The 22384-nt window shown below is 34.1% G+C and overlaps 1 protein-coding gene across 2 annotated transcripts; it reads right to left on the bottom strand.

Annotated features, from left to right (window-relative positions):
* Positions 1–4455: 4455 nt before the first annotated feature.
* Positions 4456–21803, bottom strand: LOC139867022 (ABC transporter G family member 25-like). Of its 2 annotated transcripts, XR_011765727.1 has the most exons (3): positions 20932–21803; positions 4802–6092; positions 4456–4586 (listed from the first exon to the last, which is right to left on the bottom strand). XR_011765727.1 is itself a non-coding variant. In XM_071855332.1 (2 exons), the coding sequence occupies exons 1-2, from the start codon at positions 21701–21703 to the stop codon at positions 5083–5085; spliced, it is 1782 nt and encodes a 593-aa protein (XP_071711433.1). In that variant the 5' UTR covers positions 21704–21803; the 3' UTR covers positions 4714–5082. The 2 variants fall into 2 exon arrangements, 1 of the variants encoding a protein (XP_071711433.1); XM_071855332.1 differs by lacking the exon at positions 4456–4586 and having other exon boundaries at positions 4714–6092.
* Positions 21804–22384: the final 581 nt, after the last annotated feature.

Here is a 22384-nt window from a genome sequence, read left to right as displayed (position 1 = left end):
CGTTTTTTTGGAGAAAACTTTTTGGTTCCTGTGTTTCCATATTATGTAGCAAGTTATCCATTTTGTTGCTTGCCAAAGTGAAGAACCAAAGTTGTTGGAAGCAAATGGTTGATCATTTATAATGGCGTCGTTGAGGCTGGAGATAAGAGAGACATCTTGGGCCCACCAATCGAGAACAAGTTTCCATATGAGTGTTGCTTTGGGGCAAGCAATGAGAATATGATCTGTGGTTTCAATATCTGCTTCACATAGGGGGCATAAGGAGGAATCGAGATCAATGCCCCTTTTGTCTATTTCGAATCGGACTGGGATCTTTTTTTGAATGGCTCGCCAGATGAATGTGTAAACTTTTTGAGGGAGAAGTTTGTTACGCGGAATCGATAAAGTTAAAGCGTTACTTCCGAGCTTTAGAGAGTTGATCAGGCGTGACAAAGATTTGGTAGTGAAAATCCCTGTGGGGTCTAACTCGTATCTCCATGAATCTTGGACGTCTGATAAAGATACGGAAGATATGATGTTGTTTAATTCTAAGAGGTCATTTGTGGCCCGACCAGATGGGGGTCTTGTCCAGCACCAATTACCAACAGAAGATCCGTTGTAATGTATAATTCTTTCAGCGACTGTAGCATCTTTCTTGGTTTCAAGCATGTATAACCTGCGAAAAAGTGTGCTAAAACGTTCCGAGCCGAACCAAGTGTCATTCCAGAAATTGATGGATGTGCCATTCCCGAGACTTTTTGTAATGGATGAAGAAAATGAAGCTCCAGTGTTGTCAGCGATTTTTCCAGCTTTAATAATTTCCTTCCAAACCGTGCGACCTGAAATGTTCCTGCAAGAAACGTTAGTATCCAACCCCCCGCCCCCCCCGTAAATACTGGTGATAATTTTTACCCATAGTGCGTGTTTTTCGTTTTTAAAGCGCCACCACCATTTACATAGTAGTGAGATGTTTTTACTAAAAAGTGAACCCACATTTAATCCCCCTTTATCATAAGGTAATAAAATTTGATCCCATTTTATCCAATTAATTTTATTTTCACTTGAAGACCCGCCCCAGAAGAATTTGCGTCTTTTAGATTCAAGGAGTTTAAGGATGGAGGAAGGTGCATGGAAGAGGGAGAAATAATATAGAGGAATGCTGCTTAGAATAGATTTAATGAGGGTAAGTCGTCCTCCGAAAGATATTGTTTTGGCAGTCCAGTCGGAAAGTCTTTTATCAAACTTATCCATAATTGGTTGCCAAGAGGAAGGGTGGGATGAGGGAACACCAATGGGGAGTCCAAGGTATGTGAAGGGGAAGGTATCGGAGGAACAATTAATATAGTTGGCCATTTCTTCTACCTCATGGGGAGGAATACCGATACCGTAGAGTTTGCTTTTTTGAAAATTGACTTTGAGTCCAGAAATTTTTTCAAAGCATTTGAGGAGTTTGGAAATGTGTTTGGCATTTCTTTTACTCCATTCCCCGAAGAAGATTGTGTCATCGGCGTATTGAAGATGGGTGACGCAAATGTTGTCATCGCCAACATTGATTCCACGGAGGTGACCGCTAGATAAGGCCCGTTTAGTGAGTATGTTAAGGCCTTCAGCGACGATAATGAATAGGAAAGGCGAGATTGGGTCCCCTTGGCGTATACCTCTTTCGGGGGAGAATTCGGCCGTAGGGGATCCATTGATTAAGATGGAGATAGATGAAGAGGAAAGACATGCACGAATGAAACTGATCCATTTAGGACCAAATCCCATGTAATGCATGGTGTTAAATAGGAAATCCCATTCGATGCAGTCAAAAGCTTTTTCGAAATCCACTTTGAAGATTAAACCTTTGCGTTTTTTGCGTTTAAGTTCATCTATAATTTCATTAGCAATTAATACGCTATCTAAGATGTTACGGCCTTTAAGGAAAGCGGTTTGCTCCACCCCAATGACCTTGTGAATGACTTTGGCGAGGCGGTTGGATAAAATCTTGGTTAGAATTTTATAGTAGCTCCCTATTAGACAAATAGGGCGATATTCATTAAGACCGATTGGATTAGATTTTTTGGGTATTAAGGTGAAGAAAGACGCATTACAGCCTTTGGAAATTTCGGAATTGGACCAAAACCAGTTTAGTGCTGCGATAAGGTCGTGTTTTATGAGGTCCCAATATTTTTTAAAAAATTTCATGTTAAAACCGTCGGGACCTGGAGCTTTCGAGCTATCGCAGCCGTGGATAGCATCCCAGATTTCGTTTTCGAGGAATTCGGATTCTAGAAGTAGATTGTCTTGCGAGGAGATATAATCTAGGTGAGGTGCATTATCAAGAGGGCATTGGTTGTTTAGATTATTGGATTTAAAGAGATTTTTGTAATGAAGATAGGTTTCGTGTTTTATGATGTCAGGGTCTTCAATCCAAGTTCCGTTAATCGATAGCCCATGAAGATTGTTTTTGCTGTTGCGTTTTTTAATAAAGTTGTGAAAATATTTCGAGTTTTCGTCTCCTTCGAGGGCCCATTTAATTCTGGATTTTTGTTTTAACATGTTTGTTTTCTTCTTTTCTTTTTCGAGATGTGAGTGTTTATCCTCAAGCCATTTGTTTTTTTCGGATTCGGTTAACGGTCTAGATTCAGCTAGGGTTTCCCATTTGTTAATATTTGTTAAATGATCTAGGATCTGAGAATCAAGGTTATCGAGTTGTTCGCTATGTTTCTTAAGTTCAGATTTGACGTTTTTAAGCTTGTTACGAAAGATACAATCAGGGCGGGTTCCTCTTACAGGAATTGACCAAGCACGAGAGATGATCGAGTCAGCGTTTTTAAGGTCGAGCCAAGTGTTAAAGACACGAATAGGTTTGGGGCCGGAGTTAAATAATGTGTTCCTAAGGAGTATGGGACAGTGGTCCGAGAGATCACGATCGAGGGTTTTAGATGAGATGTTTGGCCAAATTTTCAGGATGTCGTCCGAAACGAGGAATCTATCTAATTTACTAAATTTCATTCTTTTAATGCAGATTCTGGTGAATTTTTTTCCGCCAAGTGGGATGTCTATTAGTCCAAAGTTGTTAATGAAATTATTAAAGTTAGTGGCCCATTGATGGTTAAATTCACAATTCATACGTTCGGAAGCTTTTCTGACTTCATTGAAGTCACCGAAAATGATAAAAGGGATAGTGAGAGAGCTTATAAGAGAGGATAGCTCAGACCAAAGTCTAAGCTTTTTGATTGAGGAGTGTGGGCCGTAGACATTTATGAAAGCAATCTTAGAATCATAACACACCCAAAAACCGCAAATTGCAAGAAAGAATTCACCTTCAATAGCGTGGTCGAAGGTGAAAGAATTACAATCCCATATAGTGATGATCCCACCCGATGCACCAATCGAGTCTTTTTGAACAAATTTGAAGTCGGGGTTTCCCCAGAATGATTCAATGATGTTGTCTTGCGTTTGTTCACTTTTAGTTTCTTGAAGACCAAGTATTACCGGTTTTTCTTTGTTGCAGATTCGTTTTAGCCATGAGATTTTACCCATTTGCCCAAGTCCCCGAATGTTAAGAGATATCGTACACATTATGAATGATAATAAAAAACGAAATAAGAGGAGTGAGATTACCGGGAGTTCCATTGGATACCGATGTTGTTTCCAAAATCCTTAGTGTCCAGGCTTTTGTCAGTTGAGGAACCCGATGGAATTTTATTGTGACATCGACCTGTGGAAGTGTCAGCAGCGCGATTGTGTCCAAAAGAGTTATCCTCGTTTAATGATGGTGTTTTGCTACGCTTCGATAGTTGTGAGAATCGTAATTTTTGGCCACTTCTTGCTAGGTGTTTCATGTAGAGCATGTTTGATCTAGGCCTGGTTTTCGGATTAGGGAGAGGGGCATCGGTAGGTATGCGTGTCGAGGTGTTGTTTTTCAATATATCATCTTTAACACTTCTCTTAAATGGACGTTCTTTCTCTTTAGGGATTAGTTTGGGTTTAAAACCGGAGGAGAGTTTTTGTTTGGTTTTGGGTTTTTTCTTGGTGATGTTAATAAGGTCTTCAAGATTGAAAGGGTCAGAAGGTGCGTTATCGATGTTGGATTGAGGTGGGTCGGGTTAGAGTTGATAAAAGTTGATGTATGTCAGTGACAGCTTGAAAAATTCAAATGAAGAACAAGTATTAATACATGAATGATACTACGCCATCAAAATTCGTTGGGGTCATATGACCCCATAGAATATAATGTGGCTTCGCTTGTAGTACTTACTAGTAGTCCATTATATTTTATTTTATATTGTATCAAACCAATACCAATATCTAGAATCTAAATTTAGTAGCACCAAATAAGTGCCTAATGACTTTGTTTTACCACAATTTTAACATACAAAAGCAGGAGTTGTATTCTTATATGTACATCACTCATTCAGAGTTCGTTCCGAATAATGCAGACTATGTTACATTTAGCTGCGTAGTACTTATTCACAAGTATTTGAGCGACTCTTCGATCTGTTTCTAAATAGACTCTGATAACTTATCTTCTTAAGTTGAAGAGAAATACATTACACTTGACCTAAATGAAATTTTCTTGATTAGTTCATCTTCACTCTACATCCCCAGTATGGGTAAAACTGTAAAAGCAGATAGGTCGTAGGTTACATGAGTTGGGCAGTGACTTAAAACGGGTTTGGTTTGATTCGAAACACTCATAAAAATGGTACCAAAAATAACAATTAAGAAATTAGTTTTTTTATATAATTAACCATTTAAGAGAGCTTATGAATATACACTTCGATCGGGCGACTTTTGACCCATGACCCATTTCCTAAGGAGTTTTCTTATTTACCTGTTTCTTTCTTTAGAGATAAGAAAAAGTAGCCCGAAGCGATCCATTCGGCCCCCAGTAGTATGCCAACAATTTGGTACCCAACAAAGCATGAAACTAAATAGCAAAAAAAATTATTTTTTTCTATATATAATTACGAAAGAACGAAACTGAAGAACATATGAGATCCTTTACATTTATTCAAGTATGCTTCCTTGAATGCGTTAACCGCAACATTGCGCGTGCGTTTCATCCTACTGTTACGCCAGTACAGGCAGTCACAAAACCTTTATTTCCTTCACTCAAGCCTTAATTCGCCTAAGCGCAAGGTAAGCCAATAATCTATAACCAAAAAACATAATAACCATAATACTTATACACGAACCAATCGACATTTGACCCTCAATATCGTCTTCAATAAACTTACAACTCGCGTGTTTATCTCCATATTGAAAACACCCCAACAAATACCATATATCCCTTCCTTGCCCATATTGCACATGAATAAGTAACCTGTAACTATAAAACGTCGACGAAATATATTTCATCCAAGCCATAAACGCGGGTACTTTATGTACATAATAACCTCCGGTTAAAACAAACGCAAGCATTGTTACAGTTACTACTGTCGACGCTTGTTTTGCGTCCATTATAATCGCACCAACCGCAAACCCAAGTCCTTGTGATACGAGAACGTACGCTAATAATATTAGCAATGTTAAAATGAAGGCCCATAGTTCGGGTTTTAGCCCACACATCCAATAAGTTATTGTGAGAAACAGAGTTGGTAGAATAAGTTCCATAGGTGCATCTCCAACTATTCGAGCCATAAAATACGATGAAAGTGAGTACATACCGGAAGCTCGTTCTTTAGTAAAAACCGCTCGATCTTGTGGGAACGCAAAAACTGCATTAAACGATGGAAAAACACCCCAAAATATCGAAAAGAAGAATAGTAAACCGAGTCTATCTTGAATATCTCTATAATCCGAATTCCACCACATGAAGCCAGCTAATAATGAGGCCGTGATTACTTGAAAAACACGAAGAGGGTTAAATGTTTCGTGTTTTCTTTCTTTAAGGCTTCTTTGGATTAGAATTGTGAATTCGTTAAACCATGTGTTGACGCCGTTTGTGCATTTAGTTCGGTACTCTTTCGATTCTTGATTCTTTATCGGCATATGTTGTTTCGACGCAGTATTTAAGCATGCATCCTTTACTTTCGACGCTAGTAAATCGTTGTACGAGGATGTCAAAGTTTTCCTTATGTTTGGTCTCTCTTTGTCGTTAATTGAGTCATGTTGCGACACACCTAGCAGAATTAAATCAAGTCATAGCTAACACAATGTTGCCAATCATCCTAATCATAAAAAATATGAAAAGCAGATGGAGATATAAAGGGATAACAAACATATAGTTGAAAAAGTACACAAATGAGACAAAGGAAAAATTTTTGGAACAAAACTCTGTTTTAATTACTTTAACACTTGTAATATACTCCATATGTAACAATTTATTTGCTTTTTAGGAACAGACGAACAGTTTTTTGCATTTTACATTAAACCATTTACCAGTAGATATTCTCACAACGCGTTTTAGGTTTAAATCTTATTAGCAACATATATTGGGTCGATAAGAGAAAAGGTTGGAATAGGCCTGAAACGGCCACAAATTAACCATTTTCACGCGCACATCTGTATGTATAAAAATACTCGTCCATATAAAATAGTTTTTGTCCACTTACCTGCTTGCCTGTTTACCCGTTAGACGGTATCAGAATACTGTTAACTTGTTCATGTTTACCCGTTAGACGGTATCAGAATACTGTTAACTTGTTCAATAATTAAAGAGTAAATGCACATAAAGCATAATGACTAGAATAGTATATAGTATATTATATATTATATATTATATATATGAGTAATTGAGTATTAAAGTAGTTTGAACATTTATGCCAATTCCTTATAGAAATAAGTATTTTTTTTCTTAACTAAAGGATTTAGAGTTGTCATGTCTTTAGAACCGTCGTTAACACATACGAAATAATTACACAATCAAGTTGCCGACTCCACAAAATTACTAATTTTATGTACAATTAATTTAGGTGTGTTAACTAAAGATATAAGGATCCTAGTTTGAAAGATATTAAAAGTAAATGTACAAACAAGTATATATAAAAAATGTATAATTAAATAAAGAAAAGGTGGTGAATATAATATTGGTGTTGTAAAGAAGAAGTGCACTAAATCACTACTAATGGAATAAACGACAACCACCCACCCTAAACCACTTTATTATCACAAAAGTGTGTCACTTTAAGAGTATTATTGACCCTCATCACATGTGACTACATTAACTCACAAAATTTTGTTTGAGAATAAGTTGTTTTATCACTAAAATAGAGTAGATCTACACCTTTCCATGTAAAACTTATCATGTATATAACTATAATTAAATAATACTATGAACATGATAATATATAATATATGGTATGTTATTAGGGACGGCAATGAATCGGATATGGATCGGGTGAGGCAGTATCCATATTCATATCCGTCGGGTGAAGCAAGTTAATGGATAATTATCCATATCCGTTTAAATTTATCTTATTTTTAACAATTATAAGCGGTGGTTCATTATATACGATCAAAAGTAATATTTTTTAATAGTTTATGCGACCGAAAGTCACATTTTTACTAATCTATATAACAAATATTCAATAAATAGCTTATTAAATGTGTAAAGATATCAACATGTAAGTTGCTTACTTTTAATTACATGAAATCACATTTAAACCACCAAAGTACAATAAATACATTTAAATTAAACAAAACAAAATATAAGAATAAAGTTATATTTTAGAGAAAATATAACGAAAGATGAATATGAATATAATTAATGAAATATCACTACATAAATGATACTAATTTGAGTGATAAATTTATATATTTAGTTATTTCGGGTTGAAGCGGGTTCATCCATGGATGAAATTTTTTCGTCCATATCCACGAATAATCGGGTGGATCGGATGGATATCCACTGGATCAGGTATCCATTGCCATCCCTAATGTTATGGGTCAATTGAGTATGGCAGTTTATTCTATAACTGTTTAGAACTCTTTTCATGATCACTTAAAAAAGTGTTACTACTGACTTTAAATCTAATTTTATGAGGATATTATTGTTTCGAATACATTTAGAAATAGCTACGCCCTCAATTATGCTAGCTTTCGAAAATCTCATGTTTTGAACAATATTATTGTTTCTTTATTTTTTTGGTTGTTTTCTAGATATAAAAAATCTAGAATCAATTGGTCATTGTGGTTACAATATTCAACTAAAATTCAATGGACACTCTGTAATTTATTTTTCTAGCTTCTTGTTAGCAGCTTTAAAAAATTCTTCTGCCGTTAAAAAAAAAAACATTTTATGAGGATATGATAGTTGAGAAAAAAATGACAATTTAATGTGACAGCCTTTAAGTATTGAAACAAGCCTTTTCATAAAGTGTGAATTATAATTTGATTGGTAGTAATTAAAGGGAATGTATTCTTTAATAATAAACAAGGAAATGTATATCATCCATATAAAAAAGTGCAACTTTATAACTATGTATTATCAAAGTTATATAATCATATCTCAATAATTTAGCATGCTAAGCAATAAACCAAATGATAAATGATAATAACCAAACAAATTTTGTTTTTTATAACGGGATTTGTAAACATATATTGCAAAATGTGGCACGTAGCATGCTTTTGGTAATAAAAAGCGTACACCATGTTGGAGACAATGGTTTCATACCTCATGAACTAGAATAACTTTGTGAAAAAATGGTCTATCAAGTTAATTTACGTAAGCAATGATGTCATATGCCTCTTACCTCTATCACTTAAATTTAATCTGATTAATCTTAAAGGAACATTTAAACTAGATTAATTAGATAAATATAAGTATCTAATTCTAATATATGTTGTGTATTCCAAATGATTATCTAACCGTATCAATTAATTATCTATTTTTCCCCTACTTGCACTTACTAAACGATGAAAGGATTTTAATCCAAATAAATGAAGATCTAATAATCATAGATATACTAATATACTACTACCTAATACAATACATATTTGTTCATTGTAATCTACAATATTGCAACTTGTATATGTTTAACTAATTCGTTATCGAACTTGATAAATTTATATGAACTAATTTAGTTGTATTGTATAATTAATTAATGCATTTTTGTTCCATTTTCAATTTAATTAGCGAATTTATCGCCAGCATATAAATCAAGAAAATATGAAACTCATCAATTTAGATAGTTAACTATTACCTAACATATGATATGAATCAAGAAAACAGAGAGATATATTAGATATCTAGAATGTGTGTACATAGAAAAAAGTATAAATATAAATGTTGTGATCTAAATTAAAGGTATCACTATTCATAATTGAGTATAGTAATTAAAAACCATACAAATTGTTCAACTTTGTTAACTTTCAATACGAGAAAAAGTATGGAAGAAACTTTATTCCCCACTACATCAATAAATAATACATTAAAGTTTTTAATTGGTAACATGTTTTATTGCTAGTTCCCTTTGAGGTAAAGATGCTCTTTCGAAATCATGATAATGACAAGTGATTTGGCTTTTGTGACAAACGTATATAATCTGATTTGAAATATTTATTAAATAAATATATTTAATTTTATAGAAGGATATCAAATCTAAAATTAATAACTTTAATTTTAAACTTATAATTACTCATGCTGGATTTTTCTTATTAGAAATGATCAATACACTATTTTAACAGTATATTATCTAATGTGTTTGTGATTTAAAGTGTTGTATAATTCAATATTTTAAGGTACATTTGATGATACATGACATAGTGATATCACATTTTGATTATATATCTACCCCTAAAAAATCTAACAATGTTATAATATATAAATATATATATAAATGGATAGTCAATTATTGATACACAAAAGTAATATTATTGTATTACCTAAACTTGTGATATTTTTGCTATAAATAGCCATGAATGCAAGCATTAAACTTGCACCATTTTCTCACACTTACAAAGTGTTTCTTTCTTTCTCTCCATTATCATCTTTGTTCTTACACTTCATTATTAGCATTCTTAATCAAGAATCAAACCATTAAAGGTAGTTATAAGCCTACTGAATTATAACATCAAGAATCAAACCACTAAAGGTAGTTATAAGCCTACTGAATTATAACACGTTATCAGCACGATAATCTTAATACTAATTATGGTTGGCTCTGCCACCTAAATGATATATGGTCGGTTATACCACCTGAACAATATATGGTCGACACTGTCGTCTAATTATCATTTATGTTACTAACATTTATATTTCAATTATCTAACATTTATATGGCCGACACTGTCGCCTAATTATCATTTATGTTACTAACATTTATATTTCTATTATCTAACATTTATATGGCCGACACTGTCGCCTAATTATCATTTATGTTTATTAATATTTATATTTATGTTATATAACATTTATTAATGATTGCTTACATATGGTCGATACTGTCACCTACTTATCATTTATGTTATATTAAATTTATGTTTAATGTTTATATACTTATGAATATAAAGTGACTATAATTTATCATGTTGTTTGTTTTAATAGAAAATGTCGAATCTGGAAAAGCTTAAATTTACTCCTTTAGAATCAACTGAAAACAACTACATGCCATGAGTAATAAAAGTAAAAATGCATCTTAAATCAATGGGCATTCTTGAAGCCATAAATGAAAACAACACTTGTTCTGAAAAAGAACAAGCAACGGCATGTTGCTTTATTCATCAACATATTGATGAATGCTTACAAAATAATTATGTGACTGTAGAAGATCCCCATGTTTTATGGGAAGGTCTCAAAAGCAGATTCAATAATCAAAGAGAAAATTTACTTCCAGCTGCTATGGAACAATGGAGAACATTAAGGTTAAGACTTTAAGAAAGTAAATGAATATAGCTCAGCTCTGTATAATACATGTTCACAACTTAAATTCTGTGGACATGAAATAAGTGATGCAGACATGATGGAGAAAACTTTCTCCACAATGAATTCTGCAAACATCACAGTGCAAAGAAATTTGAGAATGCTAAAGTTCAAAACATATCCTGAACTTAATTCATATCTCTTAGTTGCAGAGCAAAATGATGAACTATTAATGAAAAATCAGCAATCCCGTCCTACTGGTACACTTGCAATCCCAGAAGCAAATACTGCAAATAATTATAAACAGGGACAAGGACGCGTGCAAGGTCGTGGTTATAATAACCATCACCATCATCATGCCAAAAGCCATAACTATGGTAGAAACCATCCTTATGGTAATGGTATTGGGCGAGGACGTGGTCGTGGTCGTGGCCGTGGTGATCAAAGAAATAATAATCCACGAAAATATAAATATCAACCACAAAACAAGCCCACTAAACAAGATGTTGAAGAAAATTCTTCTAAAAATTCTGAAGAATCTTGCTACAGATGTGGTAGAATGGGCCACTGGGCTAATACTTTCCGAACATCTAAACATCTTGTTAAGATGTATCAGGATTCGCTGAAAGATAAAGAAAAGGAAGTAAACTGTGGATAACGTCGATCCAACAGTCACTGAGAAACCATCTGATTTATATGAAGATTTCTTGAATGTTTAAGTTGTGTGTCTTTCAAAAAATAAACGATTTAATATCGTCTGTCTTTGTCATTATGTTTGCTAAATGTTTCAGTACTATCTATTTGCGTGTAAAATATTGTGTAATATTAATGTACTCACTATTTATTTCTTATATATAAAGTTCAATATGAATTTTGCTGGAATACAACATCAATCAAGTGGTGGAGATCTCTGTATAGCAGACAGTGGAACTACACACACTATACTTAAATTCGAGAAATATTTTATTGATCTAAAACCAACGGAAGGAACTATACATACAATATCAGGACCTGCTAACTTGATAAAAGGGATAGAAAAGGCAAATTTCATACTACCAAATGGTACAAAATTTTTAATAAATGATGCCTTATTTTCTCCCAAGTCAAGCAGAAATTTATTGAATTTCTCCGACATATACCTTAACGGGTATGATTATCAGTCAGTGACAACAGAAAATGAGAAATATTTAAGTATCACTGACAAGAGTCATGTGGTTGAAAAACTGCCAAGACTTAGTTCTGGATTACATTATACACATATAAATGTACCAGAAATACATATGGTAGTTAACGAAAAATATATTGATCCTGGTGTATTCAGTTTATGGCATAACAGATTAGGTCATCCAGGATCAACAATGATGAAAAGGATTATTGAATGTACTCATGGACATCTACTAAAGGATAGAAAAATCCATCATGATACAATGGTTCCATGTACATCTTGCTCTCTTGAAAAATTGATAACTAGACCCTCACCACTTAAGGTTGAGAAAGAATCACCAATGTTTCTTGAAAGAATTCAAGGTGATATATGTGGACCAATTCATCCACCATGTGGACCATTTAGATATTTCATGGTTCTAATAGACGCATCTAGCAGATGGTCTCATGTTTGTCTGTTATCAAGCCGTAATGTGGCATTTGCAAAATTTCTTGCCCAAATTATTAAATTGAGAGCTCATTTTCTGATTACACCATTAAAAGGGTGAGACTTGATAATGCTGGTGAATTTACATCTCAAGCATTTAATGACTATTGCATGTCTATAGGAATTGTTGTTGAACATTCTGTTGCTCATGTGCATACACAAAATGGTTTAGCCGAGTCATTGATTAAACGTTTACAGTTAATCGCTAGACCATTGATAATGAGAACAAAAATCCCTGTATCTATATGGGGTCATGCAATTTTACATGCTGCTGCATTGATTCGCATCAGACCAAGTGCAAGTCATAAATATTCCCCCTACAACTTGCTTTTGGTCAAGAGCCAAATATTTCCCATCTTAGAACATTTGGTTGTGCAGTGTATGTTCCAATTGCGACACCACAACGTACAAAAATGGGTCCTCAAAGGAGGTTGGGAATATATGTTGGATATGAAACATCTTCAATATTAAGGTATATTGAACCTATGACATGTGACGTTTTTACAGCACGTTTTGCTGATTGTCATTTTAATGAAACATTGTTCCCTAGATTAGGGGGAGAAATGAAAAATAAAGAAAATGATGTTTCATGGTGTGAACCTCAATTAAAGTATCTTGATCCTCGCACAAAAGAATGCGAGACAGAAGTTCAAAAGATAATTCATATACAAGAACTTGCAAATCAATTGCCTGATACATTTACAGATACAAAAACGGTGACAAAATCATATATACCAGCAGTAAATACTCCAGCTCGAATTGAAATTCCAAAAGCTGGCAATAACGTGACTCATGAATCTTTGCCACGTCAGAAACGTGGAAGACCAATTGGTTCAAAGGATAAAAATCCTCGAAAAAGAAAATCAGCTGATAATGAAGTAAAAGAAAGTGTTCAAGAAGAACCACAAATCAGTACCCCTACTGCAGAGGAGATTGATGATGTCAATACAGAAATTGCAATCAATTATGCATATTCAAAAATATTATGGAACCGAAATGAAATGAAAAATCTTGATGAGAAATTTTCATTTAATGTTGCATATGACATCATGAATAATGATGATGATCCAGAACCAACATCTATGGTTGAATGTCAAAATAGACATGATTGGGCTCAATGGAAAGAAGCAATACGAGCTGAATTAGAATCACTCAATAAAAGAAAAGTTTTCAGATCCATCATTCTCACTCCTAAAGATGTGAAACCTGTAGGATACAGATGGATTTTTGTCCGAAAAAGAAATGAGAAAAATGAAGTTACAAGGTATAAAGCTAGACTTGTAGCTCAAGGTTTTTCTCAAAGACCGGGAATTGATTATGAAGAAACTTATTCCCCTGTTATGGATGCAATTACTTTTAGGTACTTAATCAGCCTGACAGTTTCTAAAAATTTAGAAATGCATCTCATGGATGTTGTGACTGCTTACCTATATGGATCACTTGATAGTGATATATATATGAAGATACCTGAAGGATTTAAGGTACCAGAAGCATCAAATGCAAAACCCAAAGAAATGTATTCGATTAAATTACAAAGATCTTTATATGGGTTAAAACAATCGGGACGTATGTGGTATAACCGATTAAGTGATTACTTGATAAGCAAAGGGTATACAAATAACTTTACTTGCCCTTGTGTTTTCATTAAGAAAACAACATCCGGATATGTGATCATAGCTGTTTATGTTGATGATCTTAACATCATAGGTACAAATAAAGAGATCTATGAAGCCATTCAACTTCTAAAGAAAGAATTTGAAATGAAAGATCTCGGAAAAATCAAGTATTGCCTTGGTTTACAAATTGAGCATATGCCTAATGGTTTACTTGTACATCAAACAACATATACTGAAAAGATTTTGAAACGTTTCAATATGGACAAGGCAAAACCATTAAGTACTCCTATGGTTGTTAGATCACTCAATGTTGAAACTGATCCATTTCGTCCATGTGAAGATCATGAAGATATTCTTGGACCAGAAGTACCATATCTTAGTGCAATTGAAGCTCTTATGTATCTTACAAATTGTACAAGACCTGATATTTCTTTTGCAGTTAATTTGTTGGCAAGGTTCAGCTCTGCTCCTACCAAAAGACACTGGAATGGGATCAAACACATATTTCGATACCTTCGAGGAACTACTGATTTAGGATTATTTTATTCTAACGAATCAAAACAAGATTTGGTTGGTTATGCTGATGCAGGTTATTTATCTGATCCACATAAAGCTAAATCTCAAACTAGATATGTATTCCTAAATGGAGGTACTGCAATATCATGGCGTTCTCAAAAACAAACACTTGTTGCTACATCATCAAATCATGCCGAAGTGATTGCATTACATGAAGCTACTCGGAAATGTTTTTGGTTGAGATCAATGACACAAATCATTACTGATTCTTGTGGACTAGAACGCGATAAAAGTCCAACAATTATCTATGAAGATAATGCAGCTTGCATAGCACAGATGAAAGAAGGGTATATCAAAAGTGACCGAACCAAACACATACCTCCTAGATTCTTCTCATACACTCAAAATCTCATTAAGGACAACGAGATTGAAATGAGATATGTTCAATCCAGCAAAAAAAACTCTGCTGATCTTTTCACGAAAGTAATTCCAACTGCTATTTTCAGAACACACGTTCATAACATTGGTATGAGACATGTTCAAAAGATGTAACAACTGAAGCGATGTCTACTTGAGGGGGAGTAAACTCCATGCTGCACTCTTTTTCCCTTAGCTAAAGTTTTTTTTCCCACTGGGTTTCCTTTAGCAAGGTTTTTAACGAGGCAGTAACTTACCGTTGATCTTCAACAAACAAAATTGCTATCCAAGGGGGAGTGTTATAATATATAAATATATATATATAAATGGATAGTCAATTATTGATACACAAAAGTAATATTATTGTATTACCTAAACTTGTGATATTTTTGCTATAAATAGCCATGAATGCAAGCATTAAACTTGCACCATTTTCTCACACTTACAAAGTGTTTCTTTCTTTCTCTCCATTATCATCTTTGTTCTTACACTTCATTATTAGCATTCTTAATCAAGAATCAAACCATTAAAGGTAGTTATAAGCTTACTGAATTATAACATCAAGAATCAAACCACTAAAGGTAGTTATAAGCCTACTGAATTATAACAAATAGTAAACTAATATTTGGTACTATCGAAATTCTTAATTTAACGTGGTCATAATATAATATACTTTGTTTAGAGGTCAAAGCTCAAAAGGAGAAATATAATAAATTACTAATATATATTTACTATATTAATATTGACGTAAAAAATTGATAGATAGGTGTCAAGTGTGTGTTGAATTTGGTAGCAAGTCATGAAAAGAAAGTGACTCCAAACTATGAATCGTATCTTGACCGGCGTTGGAAACCAACATACCGATATAAATAGATGCAAATGGGTTAAACTAGAGCAATACCAATATAAATCCGTCTTTTACACGTTTCACTTTCTCACTTATCCTACATCGACACATTCCAAAGGATCAACACCACCACTGGCCAACCGATTCGATGAATCCATTATCTAGGGTAGAATTCGGGGTTTAACTTTAAACATCTAACATTACTATTTTTTAACAACACCGGTTAAAACGCAATGAAGTAAAAATGATGGTGGATCTTCACTATCAGAGGCTTAACTATCAGCGGGGTTTGGAACGAGAATCCTAAAGACATTAAACTTGCGGCATTCCATCACTTCACCAACATTTTTAAGGAACCTGAGATAGATAGACCGAGCCTTGAGGATCTTCACTACCCCTCAATTTCAAATGATGATGCAAATGCGTTAGAATTTCCCTTCAATGAAAATGAAATACACGATGCTGTCTTTGATTGTGGTAGCACGAAAGCACCGGGTCCGGACGGGTTCAACATGCGATTTTTTAAGAAGTATTCGGATATCATCAAAGGCGATCTCATTGTTGCAATTGATTGGTTTTGGAATAATTGCGACTTTTCAAAAGGATGCAACGCTTCGTTTGTCACTTTGATCCCAAAGAAAACCGATCCTCTAGGCCTTGGCGATTTTAGACCAATAAGCTTAATTGGTAGCTATTACAAGATAATTGCCAAAATTCTCTCGAATCGCCTTCGCAGGATATTACCAGCCCTAATCGGTCACGAGCAAAGTGCATTCTTAAAAAATCGTTTCATCCTTGATGGTGCACTCATTGTCAACGAAAGTATCGACTTTTTAAAATCAAAAAAGCAAAAGGGGATATTGTTCAAAGTTGATTTTGAAAAAGCCTTCGATTGTTTAAATTGGAATTTTCTCTTGGAAGTTATGAAGAGTATGGGGTTCGGGGATAAATGGAGAAAATGGATCCATGCTTGTCTAAGTTCGGCATCAATTTCTATCCTTATTAACGGGTCACCAACGAACGAATTTTCCTTATCCCGTGGGGTTAGACAAGGTGATCCGTTATCCCCCTTTTTGTTCATTATAGCGGCCGAAGGTTTGAATATCTTAACTAAAGCGGCCACGGAGAAGGGTGTTTTCAAGGGTGTCGAGATCGGTAACGATAAAATCCTAATTTCGCATCTCCAATATGCGGATGACACGTTGTTTTTGGGAGAATGGTCTCGTGAAAATGCATATAGTCTACGTAATCTCCTTAATTGCTTTGAACTTGCTTCGGGACTTAAAGTCAACTTTCAAAAAAGTTGCCTTTATGGTGTAGGAGTCGATTATGATGAAGTTTGTCATGTGGCGAATCGTATCGGTTGTCAAGTAGGTAAATTCCCGTTCATTTACCTTGGGTTGCCTATTGGTTCCAAAATGAACAAGTTAAAAGATTGGAACCCTATTGTTGAGAAAATAAAAACTAGACTCTCGGATTGGAAAATGCGAACGATGTCATTCGGTGGAAGAGTAGTGCTAATCAAATCGATCCTCAATAGTCTTCCGTTGTACTATTTCTCTATTTTTCGTGTCCCGCCTTGTGTGTTGAAAATACTCGAGAGTGTGAGACGTAACTTCTTTTGGGGCGGGACGGGTTCGGGTTCTAAAATGTGTTAGGGTTAAGTGGGAGGATGTCATTGCTTCATACGAAAATGGGGGTTTAAATTTTGGGTCTCTTAAAAGCAAAAATTTGGCTCTTTTGGGGAAATGGTGGTGGAGGTTTAAAACCGAAACCAATTCTGTTTGGGTCAAAGTCATTAAAAGTATCCACGGTCCTTATGGTGGCTTGGGGTCGAGGCGTGATTCATTTCATTCCTCGTCCGCGGGTCTTTGGTATAATATTTTTTTAGCAGGTACTACAATTGAAGATTTAAATGTTCCATTCAAGAGTGCATTTGTGAAGATCATTGGGGACGGTTCGACAACATCATTTTGGCAGGAACAATGGGCTGGAAATTTTTCACTTAGTGAGAAATTTCCACGTCTATACAGGCTTGAAAACGTGAAAAATTGCTCCATCCAAGATAGGATTGTGTTCAGCAAGTTAGGTACTTCCTTCTCATGGGATTGGGTTCGTCAGCCTTCTGGAAGAACGGGCTCTGAATTACTGGAGTTATCTACCATCCTAGCAAACTTCTCTTTTAATCTTAATAATCGTGATTCTTGGTCTTGGACGTTGGATAACTCGGGTATATTCACGGTCAAAAGTCTGTCAGAGGCTATTGATGATGGGATGTTCACATCGTGTGGGTCAGCTTTTGGAACTCTCCGTAATCGGCTCGTGCCAAAAAAATTGGAAATTTTCGTTTGGAGAGCAATCAAAAAACGAATTCCGGTTAGATGCGAGCTTGATAAAAGGGGGATTGACCTACATAGTGTAATATGTCCACTATGCGATGATGATATAGAAACGGTTGAACACTCACTTATATTTTGTAAATATGCTATGGATCTTTGGAGTCGAGTGTACAAATGGTGGGGACTAGGAAACTTCTCTAACTTTAGCGTTAATGAGGCTCTTCAAGGTAACAACGGTGCGGTTACGACAAGATTGGGGGGAAAAATTTGGCAAGCGACGGAATGGGTTTGTGCTTATTATCTTTGGAAAAACCGCAACAATAAAGTTTTTCGTGCAAAAAGTTGGCCGGTTTCGGTATTATTGAACGATATTCAAATCAAGGCTTTCGATTGGATTTCTCATCGGGTACGGGGATTGGATTTAGATTGGCTTACATGGTTAAATAATCCAAACTCATACTTAGTTTCTTCATAATCTAATTCATTCAGTACAATGTAATATATATATATATATATATATATATATATATATATATATATATATATATATATATATATATATATATATATATATATTGTGTGTGTGTGTGTGTGTGTGTGTGTGTGTGTGTTCTGTTATGGGGTTTGTTCTCCTCACAAACCCTTTAGCTGATTCTGTAATCGGGTTGGGCTGCCCACTGCAAATAGCCCATTCGTGTAGCCCATACGGGTATTATTGTTAATATTAATGAATTTTTCTTGCTTTAAAAAAAAAAAAATGATGGTAGATATATCACTACCCTTTATGTATGTTCGTTATAAAGATTTTATAAATCTTAAACATCCATTGTTAATATGTAAAAACTATTTAAAAAAAAAAAAAAATTAGACTGTGTTAAGTTTTTTTTTATAAAGTTCACTAGTTGACGTTCTACATTGAATATACATACCTATACCTAATTAACTTGATAGAAACATCTCTAAGATAGGATAGCTAGTTAACTTACCAAATCAAATTGCCAAACGGTATTAATATTATATTGTATTTATACATATGAAAAATAGCCATGAATGTAGAACATCATAGGTTCATGATTTTATTATGTAGATGATATGATATGTTAATTTTTTAAGATGCTTTTTACCAGATATTAATCCTTAAAATATTATATTTAAATGCTCCCACGACCGTCCCTCTCAGTTTCTCACAATCTCACCACTATATCTCGAAGTTCTTATATATTTTCTCAAAAACGAATCCTTAATTTTTTACTGATTTTAGTTACATGAAATTTTCATTTTCATAATATAATATAACATGGTGATAATCTATAAAGAACTAATTTAATTAGAGTGCATACTTTTATATATATATATATATATATATATATATATATATATATATATATATATATATATATATAAATAAGTATGAGAACGCCCATCAAACGAAGGATACAAGAAAAAAGTGGCGAGCCTTGAAACATAAACAAGGATACAACAAGAAGGTAGCTGAATTTGTAATGTAATTAACTTTATATTACTCGATTTTATAAATCTTTATCTTTTATCGTAAATATGTTTTATTACATGTACGGAGTAATATTATTATCCATATTGATAATTCATGCATGTATCTATCTCAACCTTTTATTAGTGGGGGCACGTATACAAGTTGGTACTCTATGCCTCGGCGGCTAGAGATGATCAATTACTTCAAGTAATATATATATATATATATATATATATATATATATATATATATATATATATATATATATATATATATATATAGTAGAAGGATTAAATAAGAATTTTTCTTGTGTGAGAACCCTGAGAACTCCAAAATACCCCCAAATACACTAAAGTTCAAGCAAAAAGGGACACGGACGAGCAAAAAAGAGGATAGTCAAGCAAAAAACAGAAAATTCGAACAAAAAAACACGGCCGAACAAAAATAAGCAATTCGAACAAAAAACATGATATTCGAAGAAGAAGAAAAGGCGGGCAAACAATTTTTGTGTTCTACATTTTTGGTAGTCGAGCAAAAAAAATAGTAGAACACAGCTGTATTCGAACAAAAATCGCGATATTCGAACAAAAATCGCGATATTCGAACAAAATGTGTTCTACATTTTGGTATTCGAACAAAAAAAGGAAAAATTTGTTCGACAATGAATTTTTTGTTCGTCCGTGTTTTTCATTTTTGCTCGAATTTCCTTTTTTTTTTTTTTTTTCTCGAACTCTCCTTTTTTCTCGAATTTTAGTGTATTTGAGTGTATTTTGGAGTTCCTAGAGTTCTCACACTAAAAAAGTTCTCATTGGATCATACATACATACATACATACATACATACATACATACATACATTACTTGTGTGTATGTGTGTGTGTGAGACTAATAAAGAATGTATTCTAAATGTATTTAATAATATACTACGTTTATTGTATCATTTACATAATCCAAAATCCTTAATTTATTTCAGTTGCTTGTTTAGTCTCATTTAAACATATTTTCTAATCATAATCATAATCATAATCATAATTATAATTATTACATAATATTATGCATATATACTTAAGTCTTTACTATATTAATGTCAATGAGTTATGAGTTTTTGGCTTCATCTTACCAACTAGTCATTTCATTTTCATGGCAGCCAATACTTGTTTGAGGTTACGACACAATAAACAGAAACACAGATGGACACACTCAACAAGTCAACAAGTCAACTTATGACTGCCTAAAAAAAATACAGTAATACAGTTTTGCAAAAGAAAATAAACTAAACGTACCATTTGCAAGATCCAGCAAGAAATCCGCTGGGTTCATCGGAAACATGGGTCGAAAATCAACCATCTCGAAATACTTCATCGCATCACATCCTTTTCCGAAATAAATACACCTTCCTTCCGATAAAACAAGAACCGTATCAAACATTTGAAAAACTCTACTAGACGGTTGATGAACTGATGTCACAACCGTCTTCTGTTTATTATGTGCCAACCCTGACAATGTTGACACAAGCCTATGAGCAGACGTCGAGTCTAAACCTGACGTCGGCTCATCTAAAATCAGTAAACTTGGGTTTATTAACATTTCATGTGCAATGCTCACACGCTTTCTCTCTCCACCCGAAACCCCGCGAATAAATGTGTTACCAATTATGGTATCTTCACATTTAGACAATCCTAACTCAGTTATAACTAAATCTGCGACTTGTGTCTTCTCCTTACGAGTTAGACTCTTCGGGAGACGTAACAGGGCGCAGAAAATCAATGTTTCTCGCACTGTTAAGTGCGGGTATAAAACATCATCTTGGGTTACAAAACCGGTGTGTTTTAGTATATTTTTAGTAAGTTTTCGGCCGTTTGCAAGTACTGAACCGGTGAAGTAATGTGAAGGTAGTCTTCCGGCTAGTGCGTTTAAAAGAGTTGATTTTCCACTTCCGGATGGACCTAAAACTGCCATGAGTTCACCCGGGTGAACCATGCCAGTGATCCCATTTAAAATGGTGCGTTCTTGAATTATGGAGTCATTTGAATACTTATTACCACTTTTAAACATGGTTGTGATGAGTCCATTTTTTGTGTTGTTTTGAGCAATCTTGATTTTGTAACATATGTCAATGAAGTGTAAGTGAATTGGGAAAGATGGTTTTTGGGGTGGGTTTTCTTGAATTGTTGTTGATGTCATTTTTTTTCTTCTTTTGTTGGTTGGGATGGAAATAATAAAAGAGAATGGAGAAAATGGAAGATGAAAGGGGGAGTATTTATGGGGGATATTGGGCGGATGTTGACATGGTTTCCGACGTCAAAAGATGGTGACACGTTAAAGATGAAGGGTACGTGGCACGTGTAGGTGAAACAAGGGGTGTTTGGTTTAATGTGGTATTCTACCTTTACTAAAAAGTTGGAACCAACTGTCCCAATAATGCGTTCTCTTTTAGTTTTACGTACTTACTCTATTTGATTGGTAGTTAATACATGTTAGTATCTTATTAGCTTATTATTATTTATTATCACTATATATATATATATATATATATATATATATATATATATATATATATATATATATATATATATATATATACACTAGCCTTTAAGAGCCCGTGCGTTGCACGGCGACTCTTAATCAAAAAAACTGAAAATGCATAACGTTATATCAATTAACGGTATGATGAATCAGATCATCTGAAACAGAGTGCGCCGAGATTATATGTTATTAGAGATCTTAACATAGCCA

This window comes from Rutidosis leptorrhynchoides, chromosome 9 (assembly GCF_046630445.1).
Source record: "Rutidosis leptorrhynchoides isolate AG116_Rl617_1_P2 chromosome 9, CSIRO_AGI_Rlap_v1, whole genome shotgun sequence".
In the NCBI taxonomy this organism is placed as follows: Eukaryota; Viridiplantae; Streptophyta; class Magnoliopsida; order Asterales; family Asteraceae; genus Rutidosis; species Rutidosis leptorrhynchoides.
This window is presented reverse-complemented; position numbering and strand designations above follow the sequence as displayed.